The sequence below is a fragment of the Balaenoptera physalus genome (assembly GCF_965194825.1).
Source record: "Balaenoptera physalus genome assembly, chromosome: 6".
Lineage (NCBI taxonomy): Eukaryota > Metazoa > Chordata > Mammalia > Artiodactyla > Balaenopteridae > Balaenoptera > Balaenoptera physalus.
In genome coordinates, this window is record NC_138885.1 from 131,511,171 (window position 1) to 131,534,605 (window position 23,435).

At 53.8% G+C, this 23,435-nt stretch overlaps 1 protein-coding gene across 2 annotated transcripts in view; it reads left to right on the forward strand.

Moving 5' to 3' along the window:
• The first annotated feature begins 367 nt into the window (after nucleotides 1-367).
• EFHD1 (EF-hand domain family member D1) overlaps nucleotides 368-23,435 on the forward strand; it is a 42,320-nt gene continuing 19,252 nt past the window's right edge. Inside the window, exon 1 of one of the 2 annotated variants that reach the window (XM_082466324.1) lies at nucleotides 368-759. In XM_082466324.1, the coding sequence (XP_082322450.1) occupies nucleotides 467-759 (293 nt within the window). In that variant the 5' untranslated portion in view covers nucleotides 368-466. Of the gene's footprint in view, nucleotides 760-1,963; nucleotides 1,983-23,435 lie in introns of those variants that run through there. The other variant, XM_082466325.1, reaches the window with a different exon arrangement.

The following is a 23,435-nucleotide window of genomic DNA, read 5'->3' on the forward strand; positions in this document are numbered from 1 at the left end:
CTGTCCCCCGCCGCGAGCGGCTCCAGTCTGGGCACTTCTGGTGGACGAGAAAGGAACCGCCAGAACGGTACTGAAACTTTTCCCGGTGCCGTTCCCCCGGGGACCACAGGGTCCCTGGGCTCCCTGGGAGAGGGCGGCAAAGTCAGAGTTGATCCGAGGGTCCACTTGTCGTCCCGGGAGGCGCTCAGCTCCCGGTCTGGAGCCCCGGGTAGTGGAGAGCGGGTCGACGTCCCCGGAACGCGGCGACACCTGTGGCCTGTGGCCTCTGGCCGGGCGGGCGGTCCCCGAGCCCCAGCGCCTCCTTAAAGCCGCGGCTCCGCCCCGCCCTCCCCCTCCCCCGCCCCCGCCCCCGCCCACGGTTCCACCCAACCGCCGGGTCCCCGTCTTGGCGAAGTGTCGCAGAGTCGCGAGTCGGCGAGGAGCGCGCTGTCAGCCCAGTCCCTGCGTCCCCGGATCCACCGCGGCCATGGCCAGCGAGGAGCTGGCGAGCAAGCTGCAGCGGCGACTGCAGTGGGAGGAGGTGGACGGCGGGCTCCAGCCTGCGCCCCGAGCCGCCCCAGTCCCCGAGCCCCAGCCGCAGCCGTCCGCCTGGGCGCCCACCGCCAGAGCCGACGCCGAGCTGAGCGCGCAGCTGAACCGACGGCTGGACATCAACGAGGGCGCGGCGCGACCCCGCCTCTGCAAGGTCTTCCACCCCTACTCCGAGTTCCCGGAGTTCAGCCGCCGTCTCATCAAGGACCTGGAGAGCATGTTCAAACTGTAAGCTCTCCGCCGCGTCCTGCGCCGTGCGCCCCCGGGGACCCTGAGCCCGGGAGGGAGGGGGAGGTGGCGGTGGGTTGGTCTTTCTGGTTGGGAGTCCCGGGCCCCGCTTGGGGGGGGGGGAACACAGGGTGGGATAGTGCAGGGGTTCCAAGGGTGTCTTTAGCATTTAACCCAACGCCCCCCAGATCCAGCGCGCCCCGACCGATCCCAGCGCGGTGGGGGGAATCCAGCGGGGTCTGGGACACCGAGAGCGGGAGCCGCCGTTCTCCCTCACCCAGGTCAGAAGTTCCCCTCGGGCAGCCGAGCCCGAGTCCGGGGCTCCCAGGTCCCGACGGCGGGTCCCGCCCCCTCTGCGGGCTGGCTCCGAGATTTGACCAGGGCGCAACTTCTAGGAAACGGAGACGCGCCGCGCCTCACCTGCCAAGTTTATCTCCCGAGGGAGAAATTAGCCTCGTTGTCCTTTATCTTTTAAAACAAAGGAGGAGACTTATCCTTGGCTGCCGCGCGGGGTTTGATGTACCAACAGAGACTGAGAACTGGGAGTTTGTTAAACTCTTCACGAAAGATCAGTACGTTCCTGGAGCGAGCACGTTCGGGGAGCCTCTTGGGAGCGTCGCCTTGGCTGTTTTCCCCCTTCTTGCCTTCTGGGCAGGAGGCGCCCTTCCGGAACCGGACAAGGCAGCTGGCAGCTGGTCCGGCGGGGGCTCATTCCGGTCCTGCCGTGTCAGCCCCATCGGGCGGTGGAGGCAGCGTAGAGAGACCCCCAGTAGTCGGCCTTGTAGCTTGGCAGCTCCCTGGGCCTCAGTTTCTTCATCTGGAGAGTGGGGGAAGTAATCGTCCCTGCCTTTTAAGGCCAGAAAGTATTTTGCACACCGTAAGCTCCTAACTGAGCTATTAATATTAGTTCCAGAATTGGGCCAAGACCGGAAAAATGCCTGGGGGAGCGGAGGCCGCCGGCCAGGTCATGCTTGGGGCGGTTTAAAATGCGCTTGGAATGTGTTTGTCCTCCCGCGTGGAGGTTCTATTTAAAGGCGCTCTGACTGGCGCTGTGTGGCGGGAGCCTGGGCCCCTTCCTGAGGCTGGGCTGTTGTCCAGCCCCAGCCCCTGCGCGGAGGTCAGCAGAGGCTGGTACCCGGAGCCTCCGCATCTTCTCCGCTTCCCTGACACGCTGATTTCCCCGTCCCTGGCTTCCAGACACTGATCTCTGGTGTTAACACCAGGTAGGTCTAATTTGGGCCATTAAGGAAGGCTGAGTTGAGGCAAAAGAATGCACTGGGGCAGAGACAGAATAGTGAATGGTGTGTCACAGCCCCTTTGATTTATTTGGGGTTATGCCTTTCCTGGCATACTGCTCCCCCTCTGGCTGCTCCCAGGTCCCAGCACTTCCTCCCAGTCAAGCTGGTTTCAGAGAGGGCATCTTGGGGACCTTCTTATTCCAATCACTTTGGGGTGATTCAGATTTCTTTCATTTATTTTTATTACTATTATTTTTTTCTGCAGAACAATCTTTGAAAGGATGTTTGTTTGTTTGTTTGTTTGTTGGCTGCCTAAGAGTAATAAAGGGAGTCCACACAATCAGAGGGGCTTGGGAGACCAAGCAAGGTGGCGTTGGTGAGGAAACAGATCCCGGAAGAGGGTCAAGCTAAAGGGAAGGCAGTGTGTGGTCTGGGGTCCCACAGAGCTGGCAGTCCAGCCTGAGCACGAGACTTCTTTCTCCAGAGCTACTGTGTCAGTCACAAGTCAAGGTTGGGTTTTCTGTCACTTGCAACCAAAATTGGCATAAACAAAAAAGGGATTAATGGGTTCATAAAACTAAATAAGGACTGGTGTCAGGTATGGCTGGATCAGGGAGCTCAAATGATGCCATCAGAGCTTAATTTCTTTTTCTTAAGCCAGCTTCCTCTCTGTGTTGTCCCCATTCTCAGGTGGCTTATCCCTGGTGGTGGCAGTGTGGCCACAGCAGCTCCAGCAAGTCCAGTGGGAAGAGTAACCACAGCAAAGACCTTACTGTGCGTGTGTCTTTTGTAGCTTTGCTATTGCTCCTTATTGGCTCTGAACCAACTGCTGTGGCCAGTCCTGAGCCACGTGCCCCACCCCTGCAGAGACTGGCAGGGGGACCAGCGGTGGGGCTCTTGCTGAGGAGGGGGGATTTGCGCTGGACCCTGTGAAGGGCCTTCACAGCTCCATCCCGGACCTGACTGTGGGCAGGCTCAGGCCTTCAGCCTCCAGTGTCCTGAGGCACGAACGGCGGCTCCGGTCACGAGGCAGTGGCATCTGAGCCACGAGTCATTGCAAACAAACCTTCCTGGGGGTTTCCCCCCATGTCCTAGAAGGCAGGGGAGGCAAGACTGCTCAAGTTAGAGTCGGCCCAGTGGTGGCTGGAGACACCAGTGTGGCAGGAGGAGCCTCACAAGCGTAGGGTCAGACAGAGCCTCGGACCTGTGACCCTGGGCAAGCTACACAGTCCCTCGAAGCCTTAGTTTCTTGCTGGTAAAAGTACCACCTTCCCATGAGGGCCAGGTAGCTGCTGTGGCTGCCAGGGGCAGGGGCCACTCGGGGAATGATATTTCCCCCAACAGTGGTTAGGTAAAGGCCCCCCCACCCCTTAAACCTAGTATCAAGACCCAATTATCTTTGGACTTCCCTGGTGGGCCAGTGGTGAAGACGCTGCGCTTCCACTGCAGGGGTCACAGGTTCCATCCCTGGTCAGGGAACTAAGATCCCACATGCTATACAGTGCGGCCAAAAAAAAAAAAGAGACCCAATTATCCATCATGAGTTTGAGGAAAGTGGGGCTATAGCCCCCTCATTCCAGGGTCATTAGCTGTGATCAAGGGCAAGTTGCTTAACCACTTCTGTCTTTTCATCTGTAAAACGGGGGCAACCCTTTCTTTCAAGGGTTTGGTGAGAACTGAGTGAGAGGAGGGGGTGGCCAGTGCCAAGTCAGCATGTGACATGGAACAGGGGCCTTTTGCTGAAGGCTGTCCCCCCACCCCTTGGCTCCAGGCCCCATGTCCATGTTTAGAAGCCTTCCCGCCCTGCCGTGCCTTCAGGCTGCCCTGCTACCCACACCCGGTCCCCCCCGAGCTTCCAGACCCAGCCTCCTCCAGCTGAGCCCGATGGGGTTCCCCTCAGGTGCTTCCACCCAGTTTCCTCACCTGGGAGGCAGCTGAAACTTTGCTCTTCCCACCCCACCAGGGTCAGGCACTCCCCAGTCTGGGAGATTTTGTCACTTGGACATCTCTGACACAGCTCTGCTTTTGGTCCTCATCCATCCTCGGTGCCGGGCACGTGGCAGTGACTCTAGTCGATAGACAAACCCCTCATCTCATGGAGGGCCCCCTATGGTCACTAAGTCAGACCAGCCCCCCTACCACCCCCTGGTCTCTCTGCCGTCCTGCTGCCTTGAGCTCGCTCCAGGCGGCCAGCTGGCTCCAGGACCTGCTCGGCCGATCTCGCCAGCCCTGGGGGCTGCCTGCACCCACTGCCCTTGCCCAGGCTGCGGTAGGCTGTGGGCCCCCTCCTACCCGGGAAGGTTGCTGTGGGGCTTGGCATTTGGGGATTTGCCACCCGTTGGCCTGGCAGTACCACCTGTCCTGTAGCTGGCCCTCCGCAGCTGACGAACTCATGAGGTCCCAGCTTTGCTCACAGCCCGGCCCAGCTTTTCTGCTGGCCCTCTTTCGTGTTTTCCTCTTCCTGCTGTCCTACTTGACTTTTTTAAAAAAACGGCATGACTTAAAAAAGTTTAAAAAAAAACAACACTACATCTGGGTAGGTCCTCTTGAAAACCTACTTTTTGCTCACATCCCGCTCCCCACGCGCACTCTTGCATCGAAACTTTTCTGCGCATGCTTTGACCACTCTCTGAGGGCTGGGCAAGCAGACCCCTTTGTGGGAGCCTCCCAGCTGCCTCTTCTTCCTGGAGAAGCCCTGGGCATGCCCACCCCTCTCCGACTCGTCTCCCTGCCCTGTGGGTGTGTCACTCTGCCATCACCCTGTCCAGTCAGCAGCTGCTCGTTGCCACACATCTGCCCCCAACTGAAATGTGTCTTTTTCTTTTTCCTTTGGTTTTTATGCATAAATTAAAAAAAAAAATCATGTGAAAGATCTCAACTTGTTTTCCATGCTTTCCACATTCTATCCATTGCAGAAGCAGTGTTGTGAGGCTGTTCAGAGCATGAACTGGGAGCCGGGCTTCCTGGGTTCAGACCCCAACTCCACCACTTGCTACTTGGAAGGTTACTTTGGGCAGGTTACTACTGAAAAGCTCTGTGCCTCGGTTTCCCCTTATGTCAAGTGGGGATAGAAAAGGACCTGCCTTGTGAGTTTACTGTGGGGATTAAATAAATTCATGTATATGAAGCAGTTAGCTCAATGCTTGGCCCATGGTGAGGCCAGTAAGTTTCAGGCACTAATTTTCACAGCCATAATTTTGGTGGATGTGCAAATTGTGCGTTGTCCTTTTTGTTAAATAATTTACAAACACTTTGCAATGTCTGGTTTCTCCTTTGAAGTTGATTTCACCTGCAGCTTGAGCTGTGGAGTGGAGATGTGGCCGCTTGGTGGGTAATTGGTCCCCCTGGGACTGCCCCCAGGGCTCTGTTGAGGGGACTTACTCGTTCTACTTCTGGGTGAGTGGATGAGTGCCCTAGGGCTGCTGTAATAAGGACCACAAGCTGGTGGTTTAAAACAAGAGAAATGTATTCTCTTACCGTTCTGGAGGCTGGAATCTGAAATCAAGGTGTCAGAAGGGCCACGCTCGCTCCAAAGCCTCTAGGGAAGAACCCTTCCATGCCCCTTCTAGCTTCTGATGGTTGCCAGCAATTCTTGGCATCCCTGGCTTACAGACGCATCACTCCAGTCCCTGCCTGATAGTCACATGGCGTTCTCCCTGTGTGTGTGTGTCTTCACACGGCCTTCTTGTAAAGACACTAGTCTTTGGATTTAGGGCCCACCCTAATCCAGTATGACTTCTTTTTTTGGCCACGCTGCGTGGCTTGCAGGATCTTAGTTCCCCGACCAGGGATCGAACCCGGGCCACGGCAGTGAAAATGCTGAGTCCTAACCACCAGACCGCCAGGGAATGCCATCATTTTAATTCAATTTATTATATCTGCAAAGATCCTATTTCCAAATAGGTCACATTCTGAAGTTCTAGATAGCTATGAATTTTGGCGGGGGGGACCGTCTTCAACCCATTACTGTCCCTGGGTAGAGGTGCTCTGTCTATGTGCATCATGACATGTCAGAGTCTTAACCACTTTAGATTGCTTAGGTGATTTAGGAGGTCTGAGATGTAACCAAAGCCAGAATGATTCCTACCCTCAACAGAAGGGGGATCAGTCTTCTCAAAGCCTAACCCTATCTCAAATGGAGCTGCCATCTAACTACAAAAAACAAAACCAATAGAAAACCCCCAACTTGTGCCAGGAGTGCACTTACTTTCAGCAAGAATTTCACTTTTAATCCGTTTCTAGATCCAGATTCTGATGTCGCCTTAGAGTTCACTCAGAACCTGACTTGACCAGAACAAAGTACGCCTGTTCTTTTTGTCCGGGGCTATATAGATTCATGCGGACACTGCAAAACGTGCTTTGATCTTTTAAATTTGATTTTCCTATTTAAAAGTATTTCGCTTAGGGATCTCTTACATTTTCAAGGTTTAAAAAACCCTGGATCCTTTCCAGCCTGTGAACACATCAGTTTCTTGGAGCGGGGGTCATTTATTTGTCTTTGTATTGTTGGGACCTACCACAAATGAGCCTGGTGTGTTATAGAAGAGAGAGAATTTTCTAATGAGTGTGGGAAGCCAGAGGCGTCACCAGCCCCGCCAGAGAAAGTTCACTCTCCGTTTCCAAGAGTGTTACTGGATAGGCTGGGCCAAGAGAATAGTGGCCTGATTTTAAACGGAGAGTGAGAAGGCCCCGAAGAAACTGACTCTACAGTGTGTGTCCAGGGCTGTAATACGAGCTGGTGGAGCGGTCAAGGTTAGACAGGAAATTTTAATTACCCTGGGCTTATCCAGAGGCCCCTTTCAAAGGGAGGTAATGAGGGCAGCCACTTAAGGGCGGACCCAAATACAGCATCTTAAAATGCAGCTGTGATGTTCTTGCCGCATACTAGAAGCTTGTGTTTCAGTGCCCCAGAGAGAGGGTGGGGAGAGGAGCCTTTGGCTGTGGGAAAGTTGTCTTTTTATCAGAATCGGAAATGATGACATCATGGACTCCCTGCCAGGACCTGACTCCCCATCACTGCTGAACCCCGAAAAGGCAGGGCTGCCCTGGAACTCTTCATTTCTCATCTCCCCCACCCCCAGTTTTTCTCCTCGCTAGACTTTTCTCTGAGGGAGGGAGGAAGGGGTGTGGACTTGGAGGGCTGGGAATTTGCCAAAGGGGTGAAGGGAGCCCCGTTAGGGAGGTTTACTGGGGAGGTGGATCTTTATCTGTATCTTTTGAGTGAATTGCCTTATACACAGGGAAAGGTGGATGGGAATAACTGGAAGTTAAGTGATTTTTTCCCCCTTAGAGAAAGGCGAGGGCTTCTGACTCTCCTGATTGTCTCTTTAGTGCACGGTGATCCACCTTAGAGTTGAAATTCCCTCACCTGCACTGGATTTTGCACATTTGACTGTTCTGCTTGAAGGTGGGGCAGGAGAACCCAGGGCTTGTCTGAATTCCTGGCGGGCAGTCAGCCAGAACCCAGGCCGGCTTCTGTTCGGGGCCTTGGTCTCCGGCAGAAAGACGCTGTAACTGGGAACTATTTCTTAGAGAGAGGTTTAAGCACTGGTTTTCTTTGCCCAGAGTGTGATGTTGGGGGAGCTGGAAGGAGGTGCCACCATTTCTGGCAGTTTTATCTTTTTTTTTTTTAAAATAAATTAATTAATTTTTGGCTGTGTTGGGTCTTTGTTTCTGCGCGAGGGCTTTCTCTAGTTGTGGCAAGTGGGGGCCACTCCTCATCGCGGTGCGCCGGCCTCTCACTGCGGTGGCCTCTCCTGCTGCGGAGCACAGGCTCCAGATGCGCAGGCTCAGTAATTGTGGCTCACGGGCCCAGTTGCTCTGCGGCATGTGGGATGTTCCCAGTCCAGGGCTCGAACCCGTGACCCCTGCATTGGCAGGCAGACTCTCAACCACTGCGCCACCAGGGAAGCCCTGGCAGTTTTATCTTTGCAGAGAGTTTCCTTTCTCCTCATTCCTTGCTCCTCACCTTTCTCTGGGAAGCCTCCTCCACCCTCCTTATTACAGAGAATCACATTTTGTAAGAATTCGAGTGACTTATTAAAATCTTACATAATGCAAAACAAAAAAAAGTTCTTTTTCCTTTCTCTCTTGCAAAATTGGTTAAGTGCCTAGTTTCAAAGCGTTAAGGTCCAGGGGACTCTAACTTTATTTATACTCTTAGCCCTGTGATACCTCCCCACCCCCCAGACTAACTAGTAAATAGAAATACCATCTTCCATTGAATTTGGGGGGCTTGGTGGACATGGGCTACATCATGTGTGGTTTCACGGCATGGCTGAGCCAGTGATCTTTAAGGATGTGTCGAATGAATCAGGTCTCAGGCTCTGGAGCTAGTGGCTGCCAGGCCTGTCCGTGACTTGGGGAAGAGATACTCAGTGTAGGATCCCAGCACACACGCTAGGTTTTGCACAGCTTGCTATTATTAGCTTCCTGCTTCATGAATATCTATGTATCAGGTGCACTCTTGCAGGCTCACACTCTGCAGCCTCCCCCTGCTTCTGTGTCCCTTCAGTGTTGGTGATTGAAGGGCTCCCCTGGTCCTAAATGCTAGATGGTCCTTGGAAGGCCTACATACAGGGATATCTGAGTTGTTGGAGCGAGGACTGTGCCATCCTGCAGGATGAAACTCTACCTGTGCTCAATGGCCTGCCAAGACACAGACCCAAGTCCCGCACTGAATCCTTCTTTGGTTCCAAGGCTGCACGGACCTTCTGTGACCCCTTTCCCAGCGCTCCCACCCCTGGGCTCCCATGGCCAACACTGTTTGTACATTTGCTAATGTCTGCCCCTGTGATACCATCATGATGATAATGATGATCCTCTTTCTCACCTGCTGTCTATGAGCTATTCATTCATTCAGTATTTTCATTCATTCAGTGAAGCACATGCCAGGTACTGGGATTATACAGATTGATCTGGAGGGGTTTCTGCCCTCGAGAAGCTCTACGAACTCTGAACAATGGGCTGGATTTAACATGATGCTGCTTGACAGGGAAGGATGCAAATCCTGGAAAAGCCATCCACCACCCATGTATAAGAAACCCCGGCTAGCCTAGCAGACACTGTGAAGATGCTGCATTCAGGGCAGGGGGTGGTGGTCTTCCTGGACACAACCAGGGGGGAGCAGCCAGCCAGGACTGGTAAGGGGTTCAGGCCCTCGATGGGTCAAAGGCCTTGGGGCCGAGGCTCTTGGAGCCAGAGGATGGGAGCTGAGAGTCTGAAGTCTGGTGGGGATCTGCTCGACCTCAGGGGGCAGAAGGTGGGCAATGAGGGTTCAGTGAAAGGAAGCCACGGCCTTGGTTCAGCGTAGAGAAGAAAGAACTTTCTCATGGTTGGAGTTGTTGAGAAATAAAAAGAATGGTCTTAAAGGTGGTAAGCCCCTTGTCTCTGGAGTTCCATTGGAAGGTGTGGTCTGTCTTCGTGGAGTGAGAGTTTTGCAGCAGGGAAGGGTTGGGAGGCTCTTGGGAGGCTGTGGGATAGGCTGTAAGACGGTCAAAGTTCCTTCTGGGCCAGGTTGGGCCAGCTTGGTCCATAAAGGGCCAGGTAGTAAATCTGTTTTGGCCTTGTGGGCCCTAGGGTCTCTGTTGCCACTGACTCTGCCACTGTGACCGAGAGTAGCCGCAGACAATACGTCAAGGAACCTAAACTAACTGGCATGGCTGTGTCCGGATAAGACTTGGTGAGCAGAATTTGCCTGCAGGCTGTAGTTTGCCGGCCCCTGTTCTAGGCAATTGCTTTGGAATCTTCTGAATCCTGAGCCCTGTGAGCCTTCGGTGGTCTTGCTCATCCCTTTCCTCACTTCTCGGCCTTTCTCCCTGTCAGTGGCCTGGGGTTTCACTGGCTGGGGCAGACCGGGACCCCCCAGGGGAAAAAGAGGCAGAAGCAGAAGTGGATGGCAGAGTGATCCCAGAGCTCTAGGACCCCAGAGTTGCTTCTGGAAGATTATTGCTGGAGCAGGAACAACATATGTATCTGCTTCTCCTGCCAACTAAGAGGGCTGGGCAGCTGGTGCCCTGCCGCTGGGATCCCTGGGTGACATTCTGCACCCTGGAAGGGCTGCCTTGGTGTTACCTCCTTTGAGAGGTGGTCCAAGGTGTGTTTGAGCCGGGCTGTGGCCAGGAAGGGCTTAGGGACTTCCCTGGAGGTCCAGTGGTTAGGACTCTGTGCTTCCACTGCAGAGGGCACGGGTTCGATCCTTGGTCTGGGAACTAAGATCCCACAAGCTGCGTGGTGCGGCCAAAAAAAAACCAACAACAAAAAACAAAGAACAAAAGCCCTCCAGATGTAAAGGAAAATGAAAACTAACTTGGTTGCACAGAGACCTTGGCCTTGGGTGTCTGCCTCCTTGAGCCCTGTGGTTAAAGCAGGGGTTCTTCATCTCAAGTCTTTGGACCCTCCAACCTCCCTTATTCCCTTTATCATCATGAGTCGAGTGCCTCTGATTTCCTCTCCTTTTAGAAGGGTCTCCAGGTGGAGAGGCGGGAGTGCATGTGGCCAGCGCCATCTTTGGTGCGCGTCACCTGCACTGATGGGTCTGGTTCCTTTCAGTGCCCGCCTGATGTTCTGCTGCTAACGGCCCTTCTCTCAGTGTGGAGGCCTTTGTACAAGTCGTGGGTGGGTAGGTGTGTGTGTTGGAGGGTGTCCAGGCCTGGTTTTATTTTCTTTCAGTCTCCGCCTAGCTGCCCCCCGTGTTGCTGAATGAAGGTAAATTCTTTGATTTTGGAGGCGAGGACTGGTGGTCTGTCTCCACACAAGGCTGCCTCTGGCTGACACTATGTCCTTAGCACTCTGCCAGCTCGGATCAGGTTTGCAGGAAGTAGAAGGATGTCGTTCAGGACTCATAAACTGTCACATGCCTAAGGCTGGCCCTGCCACCCCTTCCTAGTAAGAATGGCAAGGGACCCCAGGGCTGTAGTTGATCCTAGCCTTGGGATTAGGCAGCTCCTGGGGACCCCCAGCCCCACCTGGCAATTCTCACCGAACACTGTGCCTGGGACCGCGGTCCCCGGTCATCAACCCTCTACCAACAAGATCTGGCTGCTGACAGGCTCAGCTCTGCGCCCACAGGGACATGGTGGGCTCTGTCTCAGCCTTGGAGAGGTGCTGGCCCCCGATCCTGTGCAGCTCTGTCCATCTTGGCCTCAGTGACAGGGTCTCTGTCCCCTCCCTAAATGGCTCATGCGCCCCACACCCTTCCCTACAAGGGCCAACTGTATTGAGCACAGCCACTGCTCACAGCCACTGCTTACAGAGCACCTGCTGTGTGCAGGCACCGTTCTCGGCATTTACACATCGTAAGCACTATGAGATGGGTGCTTTTATCATCCCTTATTTTACAGGTGGGGACCATGGGACGAAGTTCAGACTCTTCACGCTGACCCTCAAGGCTGGTCACAGCTGGCTACTGCATTCTTCTCTCTTGCTGGTTGCCCCAGCCTGGCCCCATTCTTGCTGGGCTGTTGGTTCCCCACAGTCTCTCTCCCATAACCCCCAGTTTCCAATCTGTCCATTATTGTTGATTCTTAGGAGGTTCCCCTCCCCCTCCTCCCAGGTGTCTGCCCTGGGAAAGCAGGGTCCGCTCTCTAAGGTGGAGTGTGGCTGACTTCTTTCTTCCTTCAGTCCCCAGGGCTGGACCCAGGGCCACAGGCAGGGCAGGGCTACCTTGACCTCTGTAGAGGGGCCTGAGCTCTGCTTCTGGAGCTGCCCTGAGGCCCTAATTATGGCCCCAGTGGAGCTTCCCAGCTCCCAGGGCTGTCAGGAATAGGAGCCTTCGGTGGGGTTGTGTAGTACCCTCCGGCAGTGCCACCAACCGCGTGACACAGGGCACCTGCCTGTAAGTGAGATGCGGAAAAAGGAAAGTGACCACCTTCTCAGGTTGTCCCCAAGATCGCGTGACCACTTGGTGTGCAGTCGCAGCCTTAATTAGGTCACTCCAGTTCCAGCCCCAGGTTCTTTCCACTGAGAGAGCTGCAGGTCCAGGCCCCTAGCAGGGCTGCTGGATTTAAGGTGGTGCCAGCCCAGAGGAAGGACACTGGAAAGGGGCCACTGGCAGGGAAGCTGTGGGTGGAGGCTCTGAAGACCCAGAGGCTGGCAGCCCAGGTGCTTTTCCTTTCCATGTGGAGGGACGGCTGAGTCCCCCCACAGTCCGCTTCCCCTGGGCCTGTAGCCCCCGACCTCCCCCTCCCTCAGGGCCTCCCCCTGGCCATTTCCCTCCCTGGCTCCTGGGCTTGGGAGTCGAGGGAGTGTGGGTCACTACTGGGGGTACACCAGGCCTAACTGGGTCTGGGGGTGGAAACCCCGGGTTGTTTGGGGTCACCCATCCCCGGAGATCCACAGGGCTCCTGGGGATTCCCAGGCAAACTAGGTTTCCAGAGGCACCTCTGGCCCAGTTTCCCAGCCCATCAGGCCTTTTATAGGAGGTGTTGGGAGCCAAGGGGAAGACACCCCATTACTACAGCAAAGAACCACCCTGGCTCATTTCGACACCCCTGATCAGAAGAGCCCTTGTGGCCTCCCCATCGCCTCCATCAGGGTGTGCTCAGGGCGGGCGTCCCCTGGGATGCCCTTCTCCCCCTCCTTCCTGGATGGATAGCCGGTAACTCTAAATTCCCAGATCCACTTGCTCCATTCCCTGTTCCCAAGCGAGTCCCCAGCCGCCTGCACTTATCCAAACCCAGCAAAGGTGCCCCGATTTCAAAAGGACCAAGGGGAGACCCCGGGATTAGGGTCCTTCTCTTGATGAGAAATTTCTCTTAATGAGCCAAAACTAAAAAAGTGAGCCCTTACTGATGAGCTTACGGATAAGCTGAGAGTTTATCTGTCTTCCTGTAATCTTGGCAGCAACTGGACAAAGCCCAGAGGGTAACTCGCCCAAGGACACACAGCACAGGATGTCACCGGAGCCTTGAACCAGGACAGTCTGACCCCAGGAGCGCACTGCCAGCCCCTGCTGCCCTCCACCTTCCTCAGGAGGAACCCAGCAAGGCTCCAATAGACGAATTGTTCCCTGCCACACTTGCCAGGTCAAAAGCTTTCCAAGGCTTGTCCCTCTCTACCTGGTCACTCGCGGGTTCTTGGCATCTGTGCCCTCAGTGTGGCTGAAGCACTTAGCACTCCTGGCCCATTAACTGGTTGCCACCGGCACGTTCCTCTGGAGGGTGGTCACGGGGGCTGGCTTGCTTTGTTTCCACACTGGGCTGCTGGCATCAGTGGGAGAGTTTGCGTGGAGCTGAAACCTCCCAGTCTGAGGTCTTTTCCGCTGCTGAGCTCCGGCAGCCAGTCTGGGAGCACGAGGCTGGGGGAGCTTGGTGCTCTCTCTCCTGCTGAATCCGCGTGGGAGTCCCTGGCGGGTGCAGTGCACTCCCGCTGCAGGCATTTGGGACAAAGAGGATTTCCCTGCTCGTCTCAAAAGCCTGGGTAGCAGCTGCCTGACTCTGCATCCCCTCTGCTGTCTTGCGGGGCCCCGAGCACACAGTGGATGCTCTGTAGGGGTGGGGATGGCCGCTCAGCTCTGCCCTGCCACCTGCCCTTTCTTTGTGAACTTCCAGACACCATGTGCAGAACTATAGGAGGCTGTGGTTAGGGAGACCCAACTGGTCTCCTGCAGCCTGTAAAGATGTTGGCCCCTTACCAGAAAAAGAAAGATATTTCCCAGGAGCGAGTCCCCGCAGCACTGGCTGTGCACAGGACAGGTGAAGCTGGCGCTCACCTGCACCCACTGCCACTCCCAGCTCACCTTCTCTCTCCCTGCACCTCTCCACAGCGAGGACTACTGCATGCCCCCCAACTGCTCACTCCACTATCCCCCCACCACTGCCCCCCTAAATCCATCCTGCACATCGAGCTGAGGGGTCTTTCTGAAACAGCCACCTGATGTCACTTCTCTGCTTCACACTCTTTGGTGGTTTCCCTTCTTACCCATAAGAGGACACAGCTCTCCCAGAATGCCTTGTGGGAGCTGGCCCCCTCCCCCCTTCTGGGACATCCCGGCACCTCTGGACTGCACTGGTGACAGGGGCTCCCTCCCAGGGCTCTGCACACTCACTCCTGTTAGAACCAGCTCTGCCCATGCTCCGGCCTTATCACAGCTCAACTGTCTGTACATCTGCCTCCCCGCTGGGACTGGTCTTTGTGCTTTTCTTCTGCTCTGGAGAGGCCCCAGGTAGAAGTGAGCCAGGTGACTCGAAGAGCCAGACGTTCATCCCACAAAGGCGGCTGGGAGCAGCCTGATTGGAGATCCGACTCTGGGCTCAAGCTTTTGTACTTAATTCCTCAGAGTCCCCCTTCCTGGGTCCTGCTTTCTCTTACTTTGCATGCAGTTGTAACACACTTGGAGATGTGGTTTCTCAGTCTGCAGCAAATCAGAAGGAAGGAAGGAAGGGAGGGAGGGAGGGAGAAAGAGAGGGAGAAAGAGAGGGAGAGAGGGAGGGAGAGAGGGAGGAAAGAAAGGGCAGATAATTTGACAGCTAAGGGGGACCTACACAAAATACAGGAAACCAGGACCTCAGAGAAGGGGCAGGCAGGGAAGCACGGAGGAACAACAGTCCTATGGGCTCGGGAGACCCTGAGGCTCATCTGGATAGGCACAGTTAGGGACACCCAGGGGAGAAGCAGGAAAGCCCCAGGAAGGGCTACCTGCTCTGGGGATAGTCTGGCACAGTGCCCTTCTCCTAGTTGAAAGAGCCTGGGCAGCACGGGGAATCTTATGCAAATGCAGGTTCTGATTCAGCAGGTCTGGGAAGGGACCTGAAATTCTGCATTTCGAATAATCCTGGAAGACCGTGATGCTGCTGGTCCGGGGACCACACTTTGAGAGGCTGCCAGAGCCTGCCTGTCTGAAAAGGCAGTGCGTGTTTCCCATACAAGGCCTTTCTGGAGAAAAGCCGGTGTGTTCCCATGTTCTGGGTCTCTGAGGCATAGGTGGTTCCCCCCAACACTAAGAGTAAGGCATTTTCTGGGGCAATCCTCCTGAGAACCCCCCTACCCCCTGGGGATCCCTGGGGAGTTTCTGATGGCTGAGTTTCAGGCAGACAAAGGCTGGCCTGCTTCTTTCTTCCTTGATAGCAAGATTATTCTGGGGAGGTGAAAACCAAGAAAACCCAGGGGCTCTGCACAGTGGAGCTGAGAGAGCAAGCCATTCATGGACCAGCACTGGGCGGACATTGGAGACCAGCCCCTGCGCCCTTGCTGCTGTCTCCTTACTGGCAGGCCTTCGGTGGGGTGAGGATTAGGGGTCACCTGGGACCTCTGGCCAGGCCAGGGGCTTTCCCAGGTCATAGGCACTCAGGGTGGTGGGCCCAGTGTTCAGGGATCTCAGCCTATCCTGCCTCAATCCACCCCATTCCCTTGACCTGTGATGACCCCAATCAGTTGAGTTGGGAAGCCTTTGCAAGTGCGCCCTTGGAAGACAGCTGTGATGCTCTCGTACAGGACAGGCGGGGCGATGAGAGTCACTCATCAAGGGCTTCCTGGCAATTCAGCCCAAGGGGCCACAGCAGCCTGTGGATTTGGGTTTCCCCCAGAATGCTAAAGATGGTAGAGGCTGTTTGAGGCCAGTGGGTGTGGGCAGCTCTTCAGAGCAGCAGCCCTGGAAGATGTCTGCTTCCTCTTCACGGCTGCAGACAGGTCCTACTTTTAAATATAGCTCCCTCCCGTTGCTTGCTTACTGGGTGCCGGGGGCCAGTGCTGGCGTGTTATCTCCTGTTGGCCCCTCTACAGCTCTGCAAGGCACAGACAGCTCAGTTATAGTCAGCCTGCAGTGGGCTCGGCAGCCCGTCTCTCCCAAATGAATGGTAGGGCTGGCTTTGCACCCAGGCCTGTGTCTGCGGGGCCATGTGCAGTGCTGATGGAACTGGAATCTCCCCCTAACAGATCCTGGAGATTAGGAAGATGAAGGGAATGAGGACATTTTAAAGCAAAGACATGGAAAAAGCTCACCAATTCAGAGGAGGGCTAGAAGGAAGCCCTAGGAAACAAACAAGGATGCGGGGTCTTGGAGTTATGAGTGAGGTTTCTTGTTTTTTGTTTTTTTAATATCCTGGATTGCCTTTAATAAGAAAAATCTTGGTTAAAATTTAAATTATAGGGCTTCCCTGGTGGCGCAGTGGTTGAGAATCTGCCTGCTAATGCAGGGGACACGGGTTCAAGCCCTGGTCCGGGAAGATACCACATGCCGCGGAGCAACTAGGCCCGTGAGCCACAACTACTGAGCCTGCGCGTCTGGAGCTTGTGCTCCGCAACAAGAGAGGCTGCGACAATGAGAGGCCCGCGCACCGTGATGAAGAGTGGCCCCCGCTTGCCGCAACTAGAGAAAGCTCTCGCACAGAAACGAAGACCCAACACAGCCAAAATTAAATAGATAAATTAACTAAAAAAAAAAAAAAAAAAAAAAAAAAATTTAAATTATAGAAAAAAACTGGTACAGGGAGCTAAGATGTTGGTAAGGGGAGGAGCCAAGGGCTTAAGGGAACTCCAATGAGCCTGCAAGCATCTGAAAGATATAAACTACTGGGAGGTGGGGCAAGGAAATATTTTGATGGTTAGAAATAGGGGGAGAGGGCTTCCCTGGTGGCGCAGTGGTTAAGAATCCGCCTGCCAATGCAGGGGACATGGGTTCGAGCCCTGGTCTGGGAAGATCCCACATGCCACGGAGCAACTAAGCCCGTGCGCCACAACTACTGAGCCTGTGCTCTAGAGCCCGCGAGCCATAACTACTGAAGCCCGTGTGCCACAACTACTGAAGCCCACGCGCCTAGAGCCTGTGCTCTGCAACAAGAGAAGCCACCACAATGAGAAGCCTGCGCCCCGCAACAAAGAGTAGCCCCCGCTCACTGCAACTAGAGAAAGCCCGTGTGCAGCAGCAAAGACCCAATACAGCCAAAAATTAAATAAATGAATAAATAAATAAATTTATTTTAAAAAAAAGAAAAAGAAATAGGGGGAGAGCGGTGCAGCTTAGGCCAGGTTTGTAGGGAGAAGGAGAGCCCCAGATGAGCCTAGGGATGGAGCTCCCTCCCTGACTCCCCTGGGGCCTGGTCCCACACCTAGTGTGTGGCCCTGCCAGCTGGGCAGTGCAGGTGGGCCCGACCTGGGCAGGTTCTTCTAGGTGCTGCTCCCTTTCCATGGGGCTGGATTCCAAATTGCAAGGGGCTGGATTCCAAATTGCGAGGGGCTGGATTCCAAATTGCAAAGAATGTGATGGAATTTTCGTGGAAGGACTGGAAGCAAAGGGGTTTCCAGAATGAAGAAAACAAATCCGACCGCATTCATCTCTCCCACGGGCCCAGAAGTTTGGCGTAAGGTCACCTGTTCGCAGACGGCCTTGTCTCAGGGGGTCCTCACGCTGCAGTTACTTGAGGAGAGGGGCTCTGAGCAGGTTGAGGGTGCGTGCTCTGCCCCCGGTGCAGCCTTGGAGGCCTCTGCTAGGGTCCTCACCTCCAGCGTCCTTCAAGCGCACCCACGGTGGAATGCATTGCTGAAGTTGTCCTACAGCTTTCAGAAGGGCCTTTATCCGTTTAACACCTTGCTTCCCCAGGACACCTCTCTGCCTCAGCTTTGGCTGGCTTGTCTCTGTCAACTGTCACTGGAGGGGCCACGTTGGCATCCTGTAAGGACCGACCTGCTATCAAGTCTTTCTTCCCCCAAACCTACGTCTGGTGGCGGTGTTGCCCGGCCCTGCGGTCGGGCTGTGGGCTTGGGCATCAAGTGGGGATGCCCCGGGGCTAACCTCGCTGGGCCTAGTGACCTTCGGTTGGTTGACCTAGGTGGGCTTGGTTTCTTCGTCAGCCTGACAGTGTGACATTCCTTAAAGGAGTGTTGGAGGGTTAAAGCAGATCAAATCTATTTGAAGGGCTGTGTCGGTGAGACCGTTTCTTCAAATGTTTGTGAGACATCGGTATTCTCTCGGGCAAAAGTGAATAATGTTGCGTATGTGGGCAGCTGGCGATACCGCACTCCGAGACCAGAATCAGAACCCACACACGTGTGGGACTCAGCAACATGGCTCCAATTATTCCTACCGAAGTCATCAGATATAAATTGTAAAAGGTGTGAATCGCACAGTTAACTAGTGGTCTGTTTGTTGGGACATTGTGTATGCACTCTACCCATCCCCTGGCTCCCCACTGAGTTAAGGGGCACATAGTAGAAGCTTAGTTCGTGGTCCTTCCTGCCTTCCCTGTTCCCACGTGAAGCCGAGCACCCGCTTGAAAGCGCCAGGTTAGTTCTGATCCACAGCAATTGGCTTCACTGCACCCCTCAGCTTTCACGACCTGTCAAAGGGGGTGACTCATTACCACCTCACAGCACCGCTGAATTAAATCAGGTGATTTAGCACAGTGCCTGGCACTTAGTGAGCACGCGATAAACAGTAAACGCAGGCGGCTATTACGAATTCCTCATAGGACTGTCGTGAAGATGAAAGGGTTAGTATATGAGACAATGTGTTGGGAACTGCAAAGCAGGCTAGTTGTAGTTATTAGGGGCTTTGAATCCCATTGTGTGTGCGGAACGCATATGGTAGTCGGATTCTTTGAGAGGAGCAGATGAAACAGGAAGTTGATGAGGGGGACCTGGGAGGGTTTTCCTGCCTGTCTTGCCTATGCAGGCCCTGGAGGAAGTGGCTGTGGACATACCCTCGGAGATGGTCACTTTAAAGAGGGAAGGATGCACTTCTGGATTACAAATCCCAGTTCCATGGGGAGGGGCAAGGACACCGCTAATGTGGTCAACTTATGGTCCTCCCAGGACTTAACTATGGGCTTGGCTGGTGCTTCAGGCAGGAACAAAGGGACGCAGTCTTTGCTGAGTCCCTGGGAGTTGAGGCAGTGGCTGACTCGTGACCCCTTTCTTTCCTGCCCTTCTTGCCTTGGAGACATCCCCTCTCAGTCCACACACTGGCTTTATTCGTGTGCCAAACTGGTGCTCCCGGCAGGACACCTGGCCCTTTCTTTCTATTTTTTTTTCTTTTTAAAATTTATTTATTTATTTTTGGCTGCATTGGGTCTTCGTTGCTGCAAGCGGGCTTTCTCTAGTTGTGGTGAGTGGGGACTACTCTTGGTTGCGGTGCGTGGCTTTATTGCGGTGGCTTCTCTTGTTGCAGAGCATGGGCTCTAAGCGCGCGGGCTTCAGTAGTTGTGGCTCGTGGGCTCAGTAGTTGTGGCTCACGGGCTCTAGAGCGCAGGCTCAGTAGTTGTGGTGCACGGGATTAGTTGCTCTGTGGCATGTGGGATCTTCCTGGACCAGGGCTCGAACCCGTGTCCCCTGCGTTGGCAGGCGGATTCTTAACCACTGTGCCACCATGGAAGTCCCCTGGCCCTTTCTTCTGTCTGGGATTTGTCCACCGAGGTGGTGTGCTTTTGCTCCCAGGCACATACTCACCAAAGTGGTCAAACCAAAATTTCCTGCTTATTGAAAGAAATTGGAATTCCTTTAACCTGTCACCCAGACTTTGCCAAGGCCCTTTCTCACATATTTGTCCTCTTTCTTAGGCCTGGAGAATGTTTCGGCTTGAGGGCCTAAAAGAGGTTTTCCAACCCTTCTTGACTCTTCTCAGTTAGAACCCCAGAGAAATGCCAGGGATAAGGTCTCCAAGCCCCTCTCTGCCATGACCCTATGTTGACTACCGTTTGTGCTGGGGAGGCTGAGCTAGCTGTGGGTCCAGGTGAGCGGGGAGCCCTGGTCCTTCCTGCCCCTGCTGGGTGAGGACAAATTCCTGCCTTGTTCCCTGACCTTTTCTTATCTTGCCCCAATTCATCTCCTGTTCTGGGACCCCCTCCCCTCTCTTTACCCCTGAGCTTTTCAGCGGCTCTCGTCCTCCCTTCACTTTCCTTCCTTTCTTCTCTGAGTTCAGACACCAAACCTCTGCCTTTGCTCCGAAAGATCCACATCTTGAATGCATCCGCCTTCGTGGCTTCAGTCTCCTCTGCAAACTTCGCAGGAACATGCACTGTTCGCTGAGCAGCGGGCAGAGGACATTCATTCACAATCTCGGCCTGGAGGGGAACATAGGGGCCGTTTAACGGGCCGCCTGCCTAAGGTAGAATTGCCCTGAGGAGCGCTTCCCAAAGTGTTTTCCTTGGAACACTCGATTGCTTAGACGTGCCTCCTCCAGTGGAAAATCCCTGAACACAGAGGATTGTGTGGTCGGATGAGTCTGGGTGCTGTTTCCCTCTGGTAAGTTTCAGACACGTGACCATATGGAAGGCTCTGGAAAGTTCCACACTAAAGAAGCCTGTTTACTTTGACTAGGACTCCCTGTAACAGAGACCGTCCCTCCGGCCTGTTTGTAAGAGCTCTTCTCACCTCAGGTCTTGTGTTAGCTGTTTTTGCCAGAAAGGTCTTCCTTGTGCTTGGCTAATACCCATCTCTGTCATGTCCACACACAGAGCCCAGTTCCGGCCGTCACCAGCTTGCTGAGATCCTTTGGGCCTAGATTCTGTCCCAGCTTTGTGTCACCAGCAAATTTGATAGTCAGCACTCTTCCTAGGTGGCCCTACACCTAACAGGCAAGCCGCTGAATTGTATGGCATTCCCTGGCATTCCCCAGAAGCCTAATAGAGGGGGCTTGCTGACTCTGGTAGAGATAATAGGTCAGTCATCATAGTTTTCTGTTGGACCAGCTTGACAACCCTGTTTCAAAAGCAAATGAGCATATGACCTAGCAATTCTACTCTTGGTTATATACCCAAGGGGAACGAAAACAAATGTCCACAAAAAAACTTGTATGTGAGTATTCATAGCAGCATTATTCGTCACAGCCATAAGTGGAAACAACACAAACATCTATCAGCAGGTGAGTGGATAAACAAAATATGGTATATTTATACAATAGAATATTATTCAGCAATGAATAAAAAAAGAATAAAGTACTGATCGATGTGTGCTACAAGCTGGGTGAACTTTGAAAACATTATGCTAAGTGAAAGAAGCCAGACACAGAAGGTCGCATATCGTACGATGCCATTTATATGAAGTGTCCAGAATAGGCAAAAGCATAGAGACAGAAAGCAAACTAGTAGTTGCTAGGGGCTGGGGAGAGGGGTATGAGGAACGACTGCTACAGGGCATGGATTTCTTTTTGGGGTGATGAAAATGTAGAGGAGTTAGATAGTGATGATGGCTGCACAACCTTGTGAATATGCTAAAAATCACTGAGTTGTGCAATTTTAAACGAGTGAATTTTATGGTATGTAAATTATAGCTCAATAAAGCTGTTATTTTAAAAAGAAGTGGGGACTTGTCTGGCAGTCCACTGGTTAAGACTCCACACTTCCACTGCAGGGAGCATGGGTTCAATCCCTGGTCGGGGAACTAAGATCCCTCATGCATGCCAAAAACAAAAAAAGCAAAAAAAATCCATAAAAAGAAGTTAAAAACCAAGTAAATGAGGCCAATCCTTGAATCACTTTTAGGCGACCCGTAGCAATCATTGCTTCCTCTTTTAAGTGCCATCCCTTGATAATACTAGATCCTGGGCTGGTCCATCTGTGATTCATACACTCTGCCCGCTTCCTGGAAACCACACTGGAACACCTGTCTTGTCCTTCAGGGTCCTCAGAGCTCACCAACAGGATTCCAGGGGTATTGTCTGTGTCCTTTAGCATCTCACAACGTGATCCTTCCAGGCAGGGAGGGAGTGGGAGCCCAGCGGGAGCGCAGACCTGCTTGAAGGAGGTGGCGTTTGCTGAGGCACAGAGGGCTGCCAGCGATCAGAGGAAGAAGGGGCGGCTCCGCGGCTCCAGGGGACAGAAAAGGCCACCGAGGAGGGTGGGTGGAGGTATGTTCTGGGTGGGAGGAATGGCATGAGTCAGCCACTGTGGCTGGAGCAGGGCACACTGGGGACTACCGGGCCTCATCTCCAGCGTGACCACATGGGCCTCAAAATACCACCAGCCCACAGGGTTAGATTTCTAGTTGCCCACAGGCTACATTTCTTGGCGGCTGGTACTGCGGTTCCTAACAATGGTGGTTTCTTTTGTGGAGCTGGGGCTGGGGGGTGATAGACAGTGAAGAAGCCTGTTTTGTTTGTTTGTTCATGTATTTGATTTTTATGTTTACCATCTTAACCGTGTAAGTGTTGAGATCAGTGTACGTTCACATTCTTGTGTAACCTTCGCCACCGCCCATCTCCAGGACCTTTTCCTCATCCCAAACTGAAACTCGAACCCGTGAAATAATAACCCCCCCCCGCCACGCCCCGCTTCTCCTGGTCCCTGGTAACTACTTTCTGTCTCTATGAATTCTAGATACCTCATATAAGTGGAATTATGCAGCGTTTGTCCTTTTGCGTCTGGCTTATTTCAACCTTAGCATAATGTTGACAATGTTCATCCACGTTGTAGCATGTATTAGAATTTCATTTTTTAAATGGCGAATAATATTCTATTGTGTAAATATATAATATCCCACTGTATGGATATATCATTTTGTTTACCTGTTCATCTGTCAGTGGACACTCGGGTCGTTTCTGCCTTTGGGCTATTATGAACGGATTTGTTTCTGAAAGCATGATGTTCATACCTGAGCAACAGGTGATCTCTGGGGAGCGGAAAATGGGATGGACTTGATGGGAAAAGAGCCAGCGAGTCTGTGAGGAAGCTCCATAATAGCCCGAGTGTATAGGGGCGGGGGTGGTGGAGTGACCGGGGCAGAAGGACAGAAGGCTGAGGAGGGCTCCACGGGGCTGACCAGGCACTCGGGAGTAGAGGGCAGGACCAGGACCCCTGCCATGGGGAGGCTGGGGTCGTTTCCTGCATGTGGCTGGGGGGTGGGGGGACAGCCAGCAGAGGTGCTGGCTCTGTGTCGAAACTTGGCCAGGAGGGCAGAGCCACCACCCCGCTCATCTGTGACACACAGGTGTGACCATTCAGACCTGGAGACTAGATTGTGAGCTGGAGGGCAAAGCATGAAACCGCAGTGCTGGGGCCAGGCCCGACTCACAGCCCAGCACCAGGGCGGGAAGCAGTTTCCAGAGACAGGGGACCAGAGGATGAGAGGAGGGGTTGGTGGAACTGGGAGCGGCGGAGACCCAGGGGCCGGTGACCAAGGGGAGGCTTCCAGAACTGTCAGTTGCTCCACGTAATAGAGTGGGTGCGTGGGGCACCCTGCAGCAGCTCTTCTATGGTCCAGCATCAGGAGGTTCAGTTGATGTTCGTTGACCCAAACTGGGAAAAATCAAGGCAGACGAGCATGTTTTTCATCCTCAAGAAACTTATGGCCTAATTAAGGAGTTGAAAGACATGAAAACACTCCTGCAGTACAAGACCCACTTTGAGTCATATCCCGCAGAGCCCCAGAGGTGTTGGAGGAGAGAGAGGGGACCCTTCCAATGCAGTGACCCGGGTGGGCACTGCAAGGCAGGAGTCTTTTGAGTCATTTTTCAGTAAATAAGGCCAAAAGCATTACACATTTGGTAGATTAACAAGTGTCCTTTGGTCC